A 14,800-nucleotide genomic window follows, 5' to 3' on the forward strand; every position below is an offset into this window, starting at 1 on the left:
TAAAGTCGCGAGATGCAGCCAAGAATGGCAGCAAGGTTGCCATGTGCTGAAACTCAACCATAGAAAGAAAATTGTCGGTACATTCACTCGTCCTCTTCGAGCGCTCCGAAGGCTCTTAAAAATGTACATAAAATGATAGCTAAGCATTTCTGCAAAACAATTGGGCCAATACATCACCATGAAAGAGGAACATGACCTACATAAGCCTGCCTGTTCTTGATTTAGAGCTTTAAAAACGCTGAATTCACCACTTTCAAACTCCGTGTGCTAACGACCACCTGGATGTGCCACATATTTCATAATCGGCATCTCCAGATTTTAGTCTTCTGGAAATCGGCACCAATATGTTCCTTGCATGCTGGCATCAAGTCTCCTTCAAAAGTGCCACATATGAGATATGAGAAAGGCAATCTTCTTTCAAATGTCACTGTTAGCTGACATTTATTCTAGCCTTTCCCCCCCTCCTCCCCATCCTCTGCTTGTCTTGATATTTTCCCATTCTGGCCCTTGCAGGCCTTAATTTCACTGCTGCGGCCTGCTAGCTGAAGCGAATTCACGATCTCTGACCTAAGCAATGCTGAAGTGGAACTGCCAGTTGCCATGATATAAGTAGTAAAACCAGATATATGACTTAATCACACCAATTTGCAGGAAAGATGAGGTTCGGCCTGGCATTGCACAAGTGCAGTTATTTTGCTCGGGCCAATGGTTGGCCCTGTCACTGTGGGGTCAGTAACCTATGCAGTGCTGTCCTACTGTGCCAGCATCACTACTGCCAGAACCTAAATAGATAGCGATGTGCTGCTCTAGCAGCATTGTCATGCAGAAATTCTCTGCTCTGGTTGTGCGACTCCCCTTCTGCATCAGAAGGCAGCCAGAAGTTCCACTATATGCTCTTTATACCGAAAAAATCGGCAGAGAATTAGACTGGGGATATTGGGAAGGTTGCAGGAATAAAATGAAATCAACTCGCATAAGACAGGACAAATTGAAGATTAAAGGGCAATACCTACAGTTGACATAGAGAATAGGCTGAGAATGATGGTTTGATGTTCTGGCTCACTTGTACAAGGAGCAACCAACGAATAGTAGGAATATAAAGCAGAATCTTCCAGAGGCTTTATCTTTTAGAGCCACATTTTCTACCACAACTAGATTTGTGCGAATAGTAAATTTTAGGTTGGAAGCAAATAGCCACTTGGTTCAAATTACTTCAAGTCGAATTTAGAGTATATACCAGATATAAAAAAATTAGCATATTTGCCATGACCTAACTGACCTGCCAAGGCATGTGCAAATGTCACACTTCTTGGTTCAAAGGAGGTGCAAGCAACATTAAATAGTAACAGCATTTGACTTTAGGTGGAAGGTTAGTGAACCTGTAAAAAATTACATTTTAAAATTTGCTAAGAACACATAAGCTGGCATAAAAAGCTTGTAAACTTAGAGGAAGAATCAATGCAAACTTTCCTTGAAAAAGTGCAGTCACACCTTTTGGCAAAGGCTCCCTGGGCGCCGCCATAGTCCTCTCCGAGCTGTTAACATGCGTGACCCCCCCGAAAGTGCGCTGTCGAGGTCAAAACGTCAGCTTTTGTACTCCTGTGCAACATCCCAGAAAGGAGGCGATCCTCCTCTCCATTAAGAAAGTATATCCTCCTCAGTCCCAAGACTGCACTAATCGAAAGAGCTTTTGCGAAACTGTATTATTTAGCTTCCTGTCGTTGAAAACAAACGTAGAAAAATTATGAACTCAAAAAAGTTGAACAGTTGTCGCAAAATGTGATGGTGCCCATTTGGGTATTCCTGAACTTTTGAAGTCTCTATGATTGCGTGCGACAAAAGTATCAGACAGAAATGGCTTTCAATATGATCTTCAGGGCATCCATAGTTAAAGGAATGTACAATAAACGCCATTCACACTACAACTAAAGAAAAAAAGGCTTTCACTTATGAAGAGGGCGCCGCCAAGCGTTTGTGCAATGCTCGGCTATTTTCGTTCACTGTTTTCCGAATAGGACTGGACACACAGCGCCACTTCTTGGGGCTTAGCAAAAGCAATGCATGCTTATTGTGGCAAGACAAATTTGGACACGGACTGGACACACAGCACCACTTCTTGGGGCTTAGCGAAAGCAATGCATGCTTATTGTGGCAAGACAAATTTGGACACGTGGATATCGAATTGTGGTGATCTGTAGCCTTTAAAACAGTGGTACCCAATTGGGTACCCTAGGACCGAGGAGGCTATATGTCCCCTTTAAAGACGTGGGGAAGGAGTTATATGCAGACTTTTGTACGCCTATTGGTTAATTTCAAATCTTTTAAAATTTCCAATAACTTAAAATCAAATACCTTGATATATATACAAGCCTAAATACCTTGATATATATACAAGCCTAACTGCAACACATCTTATCTTTTGCTCTCATTAATTACTGCCACCAGGGCTGGCAATAGGACGTTTTTGCTGGGGGTGACCAGACAAAGTTCCTTCAGGGGAGCCAGAAAACTCGGATTTCTGTGCTTTGAATATGTTTGCTGTTAAGAGAGGGGAAAGGGGCAGCTGCTCCCTAGCACCCTCCTCCACCGGCTTCCATAAGTAAATTCTCGTAAGGAAGAAAGTTTAATTTGTCTAGTTTTGTAGCTATGAAATGTTGTGGCTGGTGCCAGTGGGCCACTAGCAACCAGTTGTCAATTGCTAATACTGTTAAGACGGTGTCCAGAACCCTCTAGACTCTTCTTTATTGTCCCGTGTTTGAGCCCCACAACCTAAGCTGGAGTGGTGATGATGAGTATGTATAGATGAAAAGATGTGACGTGTAAATAATGGTCACACTTATTTTCCCCGCGCACTGGAGCGGCCGGCCCTGCTGAGACTTGGGCGGGAAAGCTACAGCGAACAAAGCGTTTAAGACGTGAAATGTGGACTATCTCGGAGGCACAGTAACGACGGTCCGAGGAACCCTCGATGGGAGTGACAAGGTAATTGACAGGGAGATGTTTGTTCACAAACAACGTAAGGTCCGAGAAAGGGTGATTGAAGTTTTTCACACAATCCTGGTGTATGAACAGGCATCCAAAGTGGTACTTCATCTCCAGGACAAAAGGTGACAACTCAACGAAAGCTGTCATAGCGTTGCTTGCGGTCTTGTTGACTGGCCTCCGTGTTGAGTTGAGCACGTTGCCGTGTGTCAGCGAGCCTGGAGACCAAATGTTCTGGCGTAGTCGTGGACGTTTTTGTCGTTACATTGAAGAAAGAGGCGCCAATAGTGAATATCGGCGCACGACCGTAGACAAAGAAGGGTGAATACCCGGTGGTTCACTGGACAGCAGTGTTGTGTGCAAACGTTACGAACAGCAAGATTTTGTCCCAGTTATCGTGGTTCGGTCTGATGTACATGGATATCATGTAAATTAGAGTCTGATGGAATCGCTCTGTCAGACAATTTGTCTGCAGGTGGTATGGGGAAGTGGTCTTATGAACTGTTCCACAAGTTTTTAGAATTTCGTCAAGAATTGTGGACACGAAGACTTTGCCTCGGTCACTCAACAATGTGCGAGGTGCACCATCACGCAACACAATAGCTTCTAAAAAGAAGGCGGCAACGTCCGAGGCAGAGCTAGTGCGTAGAGGAGCGGTCTCCACGTATCGTGTGAGGTGGCCTATGGCTGTGACGATTCCGCGGTGACCCGCTGGCGTTACGGGAAGTGGTCCGATGAGGTCTATTCTGACGACAAAAGGTGAATCGGGACATGGAATGGGTTGTAATAGGCCAGCAGGAGCTGAAGTTGGTCGTTTCTGGCATTGACGAAGTGCGCAAGAAGCGACATAATGAGCTACAAAGGTAGAAAGACCAGGCCAAAAGAAACAGCTCATAATGCGGTTGCAGGTCTTTAGAAATCCTAAGTGTCCAGCTGACGGGTCGTCGTGCAATGCTTCGAGAACTTGTTTTCGCAGCGAACGGGGAAGTATTGGCACCCACCGATGCCCATCCGCATTTTAAGTATAACCGCTGAAGGACATTGTTCTCTAGCTTGAACTGCCGCAGCCGACGACGTAGTCTGGCATTAGGTGGAGAAGGTGAGCCGTTCCGATGATACAGTTACAGTAGGGGTCGTCATGTTGGCACGCGGCAAATTGAGCGCTGCTGTTTAAAGATAGCGACCCAGCAACTGCCAGGGGTGATAACGTGAGTGCAGAGGAAGCCGCTTGATCACCTGAGGGGCGTTGAGGATGTGTGGTTGGAGATGAAAGTGGCAGAGGGCAGCGAGAGAGAGCAACGGCATCCTGATGCTGTTTGCCAGACCTGTACACAACGTCAAAAGTGTACTCTTGCAAACTGAGTATCCAGCGACTGAGGCGCCCAGACAAATTCTTCAGCGAGGACAACCAGCATAGGGCATGGTGGCCGGTAATCGCAGTGAAGTGGCATCCATACAGATAAGGTCAAAATTTCTGAATGGCCCAAATGACAGCGAGACATTCCTGCTCTGTTATCGAGTAGTTCTGCTCCGCAGGTGTTAGTGTACGGCTGGCTTACGCAACTACTCGCTCACGTGAAGTGTCGTCGCGCTAGAGGACAGCACCGATTCCGTGGCCGCTGACATCTGTGTGCAGGAAAGTAAGCAATGGAAGCAAGTCGGCCGCGTAGTGCGCCAGGCGTTGTAAGGCTGGGCAGATGGTCGCAGTGCGAGTGAGTTGAGCAAACCATGCACTCCGGGCGCTGGTAGCTGCATTGGGCTTTGCTGGGGTACAGGTGTCTTAGCAGCAACCTGAGCATAAGTTGGCATGGCCACAGAATATGAGCTCGGAACAGGTGTGACAGTCATCGAGGCCAGGCTTTCTTTGGTGGGGTGCAGGTGTCGTTTCAGCAACGCGAGCGTAACTTGGTATGGGCCTGGGATGCGAGCTCGGAACTGGTGTGCCAGTCATCAAGGACAGTTCCTCCTTCACGACGTCGCGTAGACTAGTAGCAGGTGGCGCCGTTCGAATGTCAAGGTGGCGAGGTGAAGCCTGTGCATGAAGTTCCTTGCGGATGATAGAGTGGATTAATGCACGCAGCTCGGTTGTGTCATGACTCGAGCTCAGATCAGAAATATCAGGTTGCACCGGAGTGGTCTGAAGCTCAAGGCGCTGACAGGTAGCGACATCGGCTATGGTCTGGGAATTCTGCACCACAAGCACGTTAAAAGTGACAGTCGCAATACCTTTTAGCAGGTGGCGCACGCGGTCATATTCCGCCATATAGTTGTCGATGCGGCGGCAGAGGGCGAGAACATCTTCAATGTAAGAAGTGTAAGACTCGCCGGGGCGTTGAACACGTGCACCAAGCCTCTTCTTGGCGATATCCGAGCGCACTGACGGGTTGGCAAAAATGTGGCGGAGCTGATGTGTAAAGGCGGGCCATGTCGGAAAATCTGTAGCGTGGTTGAAAAACCACGTTTTTGTGACGCCGCTCAAGTAGAATGCAACGTGGGTGAGTTTTGCAGGCTCATCCTAGTTGTCGATGGCACTCGCGCTGTCATACTCCTCGAGCCAGTCTTCAACGTCCTCACCCGGAAGCCCTGCAAATAGCGGAGGATCCTTTTGAGGGCTGGTGACCAGTTGAGAAGGGTTTCTTGGCAGCGGTGAAGCTGGCGCGCTGGGCTGGTCAGCTTGCAACATTACCGAACCCAGGTCGTTTAAGCGGCGGCCTTAACGGAGCTCCAGGGATGTGTTCTAGAAGACGCTGGGGGTGTGCGAGAGGACACAGGAACTGGGCAGCACTCTCCACCACTTGTAAGACAGCGTTTAGGACCCTTAAGACTCTTCTTTATTGTCTTAAGTATGAGCCCCACAACCGAAATTGGAGTAGTGATGATGAGCATGTACAGATAAAAAGATGGGACGCATAAATAATGCTCACAATACTTTTAATATCGGAAACCAAACATGAATTCCATAGTAGCCATCGCAATGTTTGAACAATATTTTAATTAGAAATTGTATCCATTCATGTTTTCCTAAACTAAATACTATAGGCAAGTTAGTTGCTTTATATAGCAGTGAATTTATTCTGTAATGGTGAAGCAGCATTAATTACTGCACACTAACAAAATTTTAATAACAATAACGGCAGGGTATCTTAGCAGTATTCACATTTCTTTGCCTTTTTTTTTAATCTTGAATTTGATAATGCAATAAACTTAATGTGTTGCTTGATAATTTGGTATGTGTTGTACAAAACTTTGTGAATCACCTGCTGTAGGTTACACACAGTTTCCCTTCATGCCCCTTGGAACTTCAGTTATACTTTTCACTTGCAAATGTGCGAAAACAAATGCAACACTGTAAGTACGTAGTAGTCCTTTAATGATTGCGCCACAAGCTCAATAAAAACCTCGAAACAACCACACATCACGTTTCGTTAATGCTTCCGAGACTTGTCTTCTAGTGAGCTCCTTGTTCACAGGTGCGGACAAGAAAGTAAAATAAAGCAAACAAGGAGCACAGCCTTGTAAGCATTTTTTTTTTCTTTTACTAGTTTACAACGACCACGTCACAAGCTCAGTGACGAAAACTCCTGAGACACCTTCCCTCCCTCTGCTTGTTGCCCTTCCAAAGAGAGGTCCTCACTCATGCCATTAAAACAGGCTGCAGTGCTCTGGCCAGCAGGGCAGCATCAGATTGCCACTGGTAACTCGAGTGTGTGTGTGCATGCGTACACGTGCTGCAAGTCAAAACTTTTAATTTTTACTGGCTACGACGGGAGTGGGTGAAGTTGCGGCCGGCTGCGGGTTCACGGCACCACTGCAAACAAGATGAGAAAACGCAAGACAGTAACGTGTATTAGTAGGCATACTTACAAACCCCAGCCCGCAGCAACATTTCCAAGCCTACCTTTGGGTCTGTTGTCCACCTTCTTTCACTGCTGAAAGTTATTCAGAATATCTGCATGTATTTCATGCTTAAGTGCCTTTGCGGGAAACTAAGAAGTTGCGAAAGAAATGTCCTACACCCTGGTCTAAAAGCACAGCGTTCACTATTTGGATTTACATTGATGGCATGTATCAACTTCCACTTTCCTATTGACGGAGCACATTTTGCACATATGATGGAGCACATTTTGCATTTATCATTCACTGTATTTTTCTCCCCAAATTTACCACTAAGACATGTGAAACTAGCTTTGAAAAAGTTCAGCCAGCCAATGCACCATTGTTGCCACTCGCACACACTTCAACCCGACAGTGTTCTCAATGCAACACTTTTCTATCCTTAAGTGAACTGAATGTGATGACAACCATTTTTAGATTTGTTATAGAAAGCCGGCACATCCTACAACGTCACTCCGATCAGCAGAACAAATTTTCTAAGTTTTTACGCTTCACGGGACCAAACACTTCACCCACCTGACAGGGCTTCAGATGAAAAGTACCGAACATCAACGTCGGGATCTGTGTTCAGCTTCTCCAAGCAGGGCTTTACTTGGCCTTGCAGTGTCCTGCAAAACATATTTCAATTGCTGCACAGACTCACAACAGGCACAGATAGTTTCTCTCAACATTTACAGTCTTCTGAATGGTGTGAGGGACACATACATATGAGCTCGAAAGGAAGAGTTCGATGACAAGTTATTTCAGTAGGTTTCAATCTGTGTTCCTGAGCACATGCATACAAATATATCACACTTGGGTATTGCAAGTTCTGAACATTAATTTTCTACACGTCACAATATGAGACACATTCACAACTACTTGCTTTGACTAAAGGCTGGTTTCTAGTCTACACTGCAGTTTTGATTGTACATGCAGCTGGGCAAAAACTGTCCAGGCTGCAGATTATATTGTTAAAAAATGGTAGAACGCACCTGCAAACTATTCTAGTGGTCATGTTTGACTACATATGCTGCCAAGCCCCATGTATAGAAACAGAAGAGATGCTCCAAATTGCGAACTAATCAGCTTTGCCTATGTTTCAATGGCAGGTTTGAACGCTGCAATTGTATAACTCTCTTGCTGTTTGTCACTGAAATGAGCGAGTATCAAGAATTTTTTCCACACAAGCACAGTGCAATAGTACCCAGCAGCAAGATGTCACTCACATCAACAAAGCAGAGCCTCCGACATACAACAAGAGCTGCATCAAATTTACTATGTGGCCCCCTGAGAAACTGCTAGTCCCACTAACATGGCAGCACGTCAATGCTTTCAGCAACACGAAAAGGACACTCACGGTGGGTCCAGTAGGGGTGCGATGCGCTGCAGTGTCTTGGCAACATTGAAGCGGACGTTGGCAACAGAGTCGCTGGCAAGACCGAGCACAGTAGCAAGCATCAGGCGGCTGGTGACCTCGCCGCCACACGCTTCAGCCAGCACGTTGATGCAAAAGAGGCAGGTCATGCGGTGAAGATAGTTCTGGTCTCGTGACATGGTCAGTACTTTTGGGATGACCGTGGCCTGTGCCCAGTCCTTGCCAAACTTGTCAACCAGCTTGCGCAGATTTTGCGTGGCAGCCTCGCGTATGGCGAACACGTGGTCCACCAACCACGTCATGCAAAGTGCATTAAGCTTCTCATCAAAGAACTCCACACCCAGCTGGCCCGCCAGCAGCGGCATGTACTCGATGATAGCAAGCCGCACGCGCCACTTGGAGTCCTCGGCAAGCTCGACGATGGCCGGTAGCAATGACTGCGAGAGCTGTTGGATGCCGATGACCTCGTTGACGCAGTCTAGGTTGGAGATGATGTTGAGTCGAACTTCTGGACACTCGTCCTTCAACTGTGAAAGGAACAGCGGGAGGAGGTGCTCCACGGTGTTCTGCTTGCCCAGGATTGGAGAGAGGCCCATGATGACAGAGGCGAGGGCCGACTTGACGTGCTGATTAGGATCAGAGACGAGGTCCTTGACACAGGGCAGGATGTTGCTCATGATCACCTGTTCCTGCACTTCTGGGGGCAAATTCTGGCAGAAGTCCTTGACCTTGTGGGCAGCAGCTGCCCTCACTTCGGCCTCACAGTCCTTGAGCAGGTTCTGGAAGGCTAGGACCAGGTCGGCACGCGTCACTTCGGGGCCAAGGGCCTTCTGCAGGTCGGTGAAGCGGTCCGCTACCATGTAGCGAACCCGCCAGCTTTTGTCTTCAGCCGCCTGACGCAAGGTTGGCAGCAACAGCGGTTCCAGATCTTCTCGTGGCAGGAGGCCAGCCAGTGACACGCAAGCTTCTACAGCCAGCAGCCGCACGCTGTCCTACATGCACAAGGCATTGCAGTTTTAAAGAAAGTCACCAGCCCGCTTTCAGTGAAATAAAAAGAGCTTATTGAGGAGGGGATGCCAAAGGACATGTTAAGTGACACTAAATGCAAGCATAGACCTGGGTTGTTGATCCTTCCAGAAACATGCTGTTACTCATGAGAACAGAAAGCTGCTACAGGAGGAGCCGCACAATAGACATATTACGAGATTTACTCTATAACTTTAGTAGACAAGTGGCGGTGACTGTTACGATATTTCTGGACGGCTTGAAGCATGTGCAATATGAAAACAGTAAATTCTTTTGCTGTTCACAACGAAAGCCACCCACTAAAATGGTGAGCTATATGCACAAATACCACGAATGTCTTTGCTGTTCAAAATGAAAGCCACCAACTAAAATGGTGTGCTATATGCCCAAATACCGCGAATGGCTATGAACTGCAAGGTCCTGAACACCCGAGTCAAAGTAACAAAATCCAAGCATACGTATGCATATATCAGTGGACAATAGAACAAGAACTCTGTCAAAGGTAAACAACCACGGCAGGCCATCAAAAACAGAAGAGTATTGTGGCCACTTCGTTCATAGCAAAGGTATTCAGCATGAAAGAACAAGGACGAGAAGAGATAAATGCAAACTGCCGTCCTGTTTTCGCGCATCTTTTCTTATTCTTCTCTCTACGCTACAAAATTCCACTGCAAACAGCATAACAGGCAGTACGTACCTGCTCATCTTGGGCAAGGTAGCCCCACATGGCAACCAGGTCTCCTTTGAGCCACTCAGGCTCGACGACCTGAGCCAGTTCGCCCAGCTTGGAGGCGGCCGCGCGCCGCACCATGGGCGTGTCGTCCTGGCACAGGTTGCGGAAGTGGCTGCGCAGCTCAGCTTTGACGTTTGGCGACACGCGCGGATAACAGACGGCGAACAGGCCGCACGCCGAAGTGCGCGACGTGAACCAATCACCCGAGGCGAGCCGCTTCACCAAGGGCACAAAATACTGCTCCAGGTCGGCCGCGCTATGCTGCTGCGAGATGGCACGCAGAGACTCGACCGCCTTGTCTCGCACCACCGTCTCCTCCACGGTGGCCAGGCTCTCAAGAGGGGGCTGCAAGAACACACGGGCTCGGACCTGCTGTCATTCGTTTCTTCAAACGAGCTGGGTGTGTTTCCTTTAACAGGAGTTTCATTGACTGATAGATGAACATGGGTGCATAATTCCAAGTGCAAAACCAATAATCATGGGGGCAGTTTAAGCAACAATTCCATTTAATATACTTCCATTCACAGAGTATACAGAATTTCACTCTGTATACAACAGGAAAATCTAGGCATACACTTCGTAAGAGCAATGACTCCAATAAGATTCATGGGTGGGAGCAGTGCGAGACAACAAAGTGCTGCGTTTGTTATCTTGTCCTCGTCCCTTGCTTTGCTACAAAGCATACTTCTTCCATTTTTTTTTACATTTGCTACCAAAGAATGTCATGCATGAAAGAAAGATGTCGGTATGGTTAAAAAATGAATTTAATGCCCTATGTTTCGATCTTGCAGAAGGTATGCATTCATTTCAAACTTACACGAAGAAACTAAGGCCATAATGTAATCGGTGCACAATCTTGCATTGAGTATATAGTGCCAATATTAATGCTTAAACTTTGAAGTAATTAAGGTATAAACTATTTCAGTACACATGACAAGATAACTTGCCATGACAAAGGTTGCACTATCTAATAATTTGGCACTATGATGAATGAATGTTACAATTCTTTGCAACATTAGCAATTAAGAAGCTATACCTGCTAATTCAACTTTTTTGACGAAACAAAGCTGAAAATAAATGCCACTTTACATTAATACACAATTCCTACAACCTTCTATATACTTATTAGTAAAGTTCTAAATTGGCATTAACAGAGCCTAACAGCAAAAAACAACAAGATCTACGGCTAATACGTACCAGAAGGCAATGGACAAACTCAGGGCCACCAACGAGTGGTGTGAAGTTGCCCAGCTGCTCAGCAAGCGCCAGAAGCACCTCATCTTCATCGTAGATGGTGTCTGCGTCGCCAAAAAAGAAACACCCTCACCTCAGGCCGGGGCTATCATCGCCCGCATCTCAAACAAAGAGCTTAATTTAAAGCTGGTGCCTGCTGTTTTAACTAATGAAGAATTAAACGAGGGATCGACAGCGTTACCAACAAAATGCTCTCAGGGAGTCATGCGGCAGACAGTAGCATCTACAATGAAATTTTGTCTACACAAGAGATTGTGTTTACCTTTGATCATGCCTAGAGCAGCCAGAGCGGACAGCGAGTTCGTGCCACCACATGCGAGCAGCAGTGACAGACATGTGGTGCATTGAAGCGGGACAAAACCTCTCATAAGAGCTACAGCGCTACATTCCTCGTTGCCCCTTGACTAAATGTGCTAAAGCTGCGACTGCAGAGTAGACAGTGTGCTTAGCATTTAGTCCAGATCTAGCCTAACTGCGGGCGAAATTTATGTGGCACCAGACTCTAGCGAGTCCTTGACTGTGATAGTACAATTACTGTTAACAACCAGTTATGTTTGAATTATTTCAAGTTATGTACACACCTTGCTTTTTAACCTATACAAAATTTCGAGCCTACATTACGCACAATGCAAGAAGGTCCACAGCTCTTTGCAAAGATAAACACAACGTGTATCACACACTTGTTGTATTCCTGCTGGATGTTTTTTTGTAGTAAAATCAACACAGAAGCACTTTGAGTAAATTGGCACTAGTTTCAGGGTTCAATGCGCTTAATATGAGTGGCTAGATCCAAAGAATACCTGCCTGGATAATCAAAGTGTGATGAGTAAAATTATATGAAGCAGTAACGATCCCTACTACCCAAGCAATCACCACGTTCCAACACCTTGAAGTAACCACGAGCCAAACTGACCAATAGTGATATGGAAAGGCAGGCTAGTTGGTTTTGCTGCATACTGAAGCTTCAGTACACACACGAGGACAGAGATGACAGGGACACAGGACCAGCGCAGCTGCGCTGGTCCTTTGTCCCTATCGTCTCTGTCCTCGTGTGACCTCTAGATTAAACCATTATCCGCCATTACGATGTCAGCAAAAGGAGGCTCCAGCTAAGGAGACATCTGCTAAGAACAATTAGAAATGTTAAGCACAACAAGCACTTCTTAAGTAGAAGTTATATTTAGCCCGACAACTAGCATTGCCATGGTGCTGCGGCTTCAGCCAAGAACAGTTGCAAAAGACATTAATGAGCGTTCTTTGTGCATTATTGCCTGTTCTCATCAATATTGTGCCTAAAAAAAAAAAAACGGTCCTTAAATTTACACTTTTCTTCTGCCATTTAAAGGCCACACCACAGTAGCTCTGAAAACCAGGCTTGTGGAGAGACTTGAAAGCGGCAAACAGTGCAGTTCAGTTGCGACTTATATAGCAAAGGACAATCGCAAAGACCTCAGTGAAATGGCACCAGCAGCATGAAAGTGAATGCACACGGAAAAACCATTTACCAGTGAGGAAAGGGATCAACTCGCTGCGAGTTCGCTCCACACCAAGGGCCAACGCAATAGTAGACAGCTTCTTGATGCTGTTAAGACGCAACTGAAATGAGAAAATATGAACTGCTTTACCCACTGTAAATACCAGGCAGATATGTCACAAATAACACATTGGTAGCAATTTTCTAGCTACATTGTCAATGTGTTGAGCAATTTTGGAAGACTGCAAAGACTGGACTGTGAAAAACATTGACATCATCCAAAATGAACAATCTTGCCCAATTCCTTTTACGTTTGACTCAAGAGAGTCATCCCCCCCCCCCCATTTTTTCTTTCCTTGACTTCACAGATAGTGCTGTTTACTCAAAGAATGCAACTGAAGGATTTGCATAAGCACACACCAGCAAATGCAACATGCTACTAAAGCAGAGTTTGCTCTTGAGCAATGGTAGAGGAGCTTGGTACACTGCAAGAAAATGACATTAAATATAAATCTTCCAGGGTCAGTGGTGACCATAAAGCAAAACGTAATGTGAATTTAATGCATGTGTAAGAATTTTGTCAAGCAAGGCTTCCATGAAGCAAATTCATGAGAGCTAACAATACATGTGAATGTATAGATGTCTTGTTTATTTTCATGCATAAACATACAATGGTTATGTTTACACCTGGGCTAATCCGAAAAGTGTCTTTTGTGGCACATACAAAAAAAAATGACACAATTCGAAAGGCCAAATGACTGAAAAAATGTGTGCTTCGTCGATGTGTGCACATAGCTTACGCACGGGTTTTATGCGAGATTTACGTACTTTGTTACAAACAACAAGGGCTCCCTGTCTTAAGCAGTACCAAGTCGCTACTCAGCACCTTACAAAAGTTGCTGTGGTGGCACTCGCACTACGCGCATTTGCATATCCACAAATTTATCTGACCAAGACCCCCAAAAAAGAAAGGCAATGTTCTTTAAGAGGAAGTACTGAGCATCACAACATGGCTCCGTAAGTTCAATTTCAGCTTCATCTCCACCCGGACGAAAACGACCCCGTTTGAGCAACAAATCGCTCCTACAGCAACTTTGTGGGAAAGTGCTTAAATCCGTTTTTTTTATTAGCAATGTAAGTGCCAATTTACTACCAAACCACACGAGCACCTAACTTAGTCGAATGATCGATTAACTCGCCATTCGCGGAATGAGATTTCAGCCCACAGCGCGTATTGCTCAGTATTTACACCTGGAACAAGCGAGTCGATTAAAAGAATACCGCATTTAGTTGCAGTGATTTAATGAAGCTTTAGTCTTCACACTCATCCTAAGCAAAATTTTTCTGTTTTGCTGGGGTAAATTTCATGCCCTGGCTTCGACGAGGCAGTGAAGCGTCAAAACCCCGGTCGTGGTCAAAACAGCCTACAGGCACACACAGCACCGCGACCCAAAGCTCGCGTTAAAACCACGCAATGACGGACGCCTCGAACGATACTCGTGAGTTCAGTTGCACGGTACTTTCCAACGCTAAAGAACACAAAAGAGAAGAAAAATGACATTCGGGCAGTACCAACTTCACCGCCTTCGCAATGCCGTCGCCATACAATCGGTTAGGACTAACACGGTAGTCGAGCGAGAGCACCGAGCGTGAAGGCGACAAGACTCACCTGGACATCTTCATTCCTTAGTTCGTCGATTAATACCGCGATTGGATAGAGTGAGTCTTCCGTATTTGTATCGCTCGCTGCCATTTGTACGCAAAAACTGGGCAGGTCGGCAAGACCCGCATCAAAATGAAAACTACACACACGGCTGGCTACGGGCTACAGCAGCGCTGCCGCAGAGACAAACGCGAAATCAAATCAAATACGAAAATCGCTGCTGCTACATTTCAATCCGTACGCTTTCCTACGTAAAATATTTTTTTATTTAAATACAGTTTATAATAAAATACGCCTTAAAAAGAGAAATACAAGCGTAAAAATTGTCGTTTCATTTTTATGGTGTATATTCGTGGCGTAACCGCGTAAGACGTTGGCACCGCTTACTTAACCATGACAACATTTAAAAAAAATTGA

The 14,800-nt window shown here is 45.8% G+C and overlaps 1 protein-coding gene across 3 annotated transcripts; it reads right to left on the reverse strand.

Annotated features, from left to right (window-relative positions):
* Positions 1-6,331: 6,331 nt before the first annotated feature.
* Positions 6,332-14,568, reverse strand: Pp2A-29B (Protein phosphatase PP2A regulatory subunit A). 3 transcript variants are annotated; one of them, XM_037422802.2, is made up of 8 exons: positions 14,390-14,568; positions 12,752-12,842; positions 11,190-11,290; positions 9,957-10,337; positions 8,216-9,225; positions 7,393-7,484; positions 6,881-6,908; positions 6,332-6,790 (listed from the first exon to the last, which is right to left on the reverse strand). In XM_037422802.2, exons 1-8 carry the CDS (start codon positions 14,471-14,473, stop codon positions 6,727-6,729), a joined length of 1,851 nt encoding a protein of 616 aa, XP_037278699.1. In that variant the 5' UTR covers positions 14,474-14,568; the 3' UTR covers positions 6,332-6,726. The 3 variants fall into 3 exon arrangements, with proteins under 3 accessions (XP_037278699.1, XP_037278698.1, XP_037278700.1); XM_037422801.2 differs by having other exon boundaries at positions 6,881-6,911; XM_037422803.2 differs by lacking the exon at positions 6,881-6,908 and having other exon boundaries at positions 14,390-14,567.
* Between the last annotated feature and the right edge of the window lie 232 nt (positions 14,569-14,800).

This window comes from Rhipicephalus microplus, chromosome 4 (genome assembly GCF_043290135.1).
Source record: "Rhipicephalus microplus isolate Deutch F79 chromosome 4, USDA_Rmic, whole genome shotgun sequence".
NCBI classification, from domain to species: domain Eukaryota; kingdom Metazoa; phylum Arthropoda; class Arachnida; order Ixodida; family Ixodidae; genus Rhipicephalus; species Rhipicephalus microplus.

Excerpts from the sequence above, each read along its gene's own strand:
- Pp2A-29B (XM_037422801.2), bottom strand. The coding sequence starts at position 14,473 with ATGGCAGCGAGCGATACAAATACGGAAGACTCACTCTATCCAATCGCG. Across the intron at positions 10,338-11,189 it reads AGTTTGTCCATTGCCTTCTG|CCCCCTCTTGAGAGCCTGGC; the intron begins GTACGTATTAGC and ends GTGTTCTTGCAG. Across the intron at positions 7,485-8,215 it reads GCACCCCTACTGGACCCACC|GACACTGCAAGGCCAAGTAA; the intron begins GTGAGTGTCCTT and ends TATGTTTTGCAG.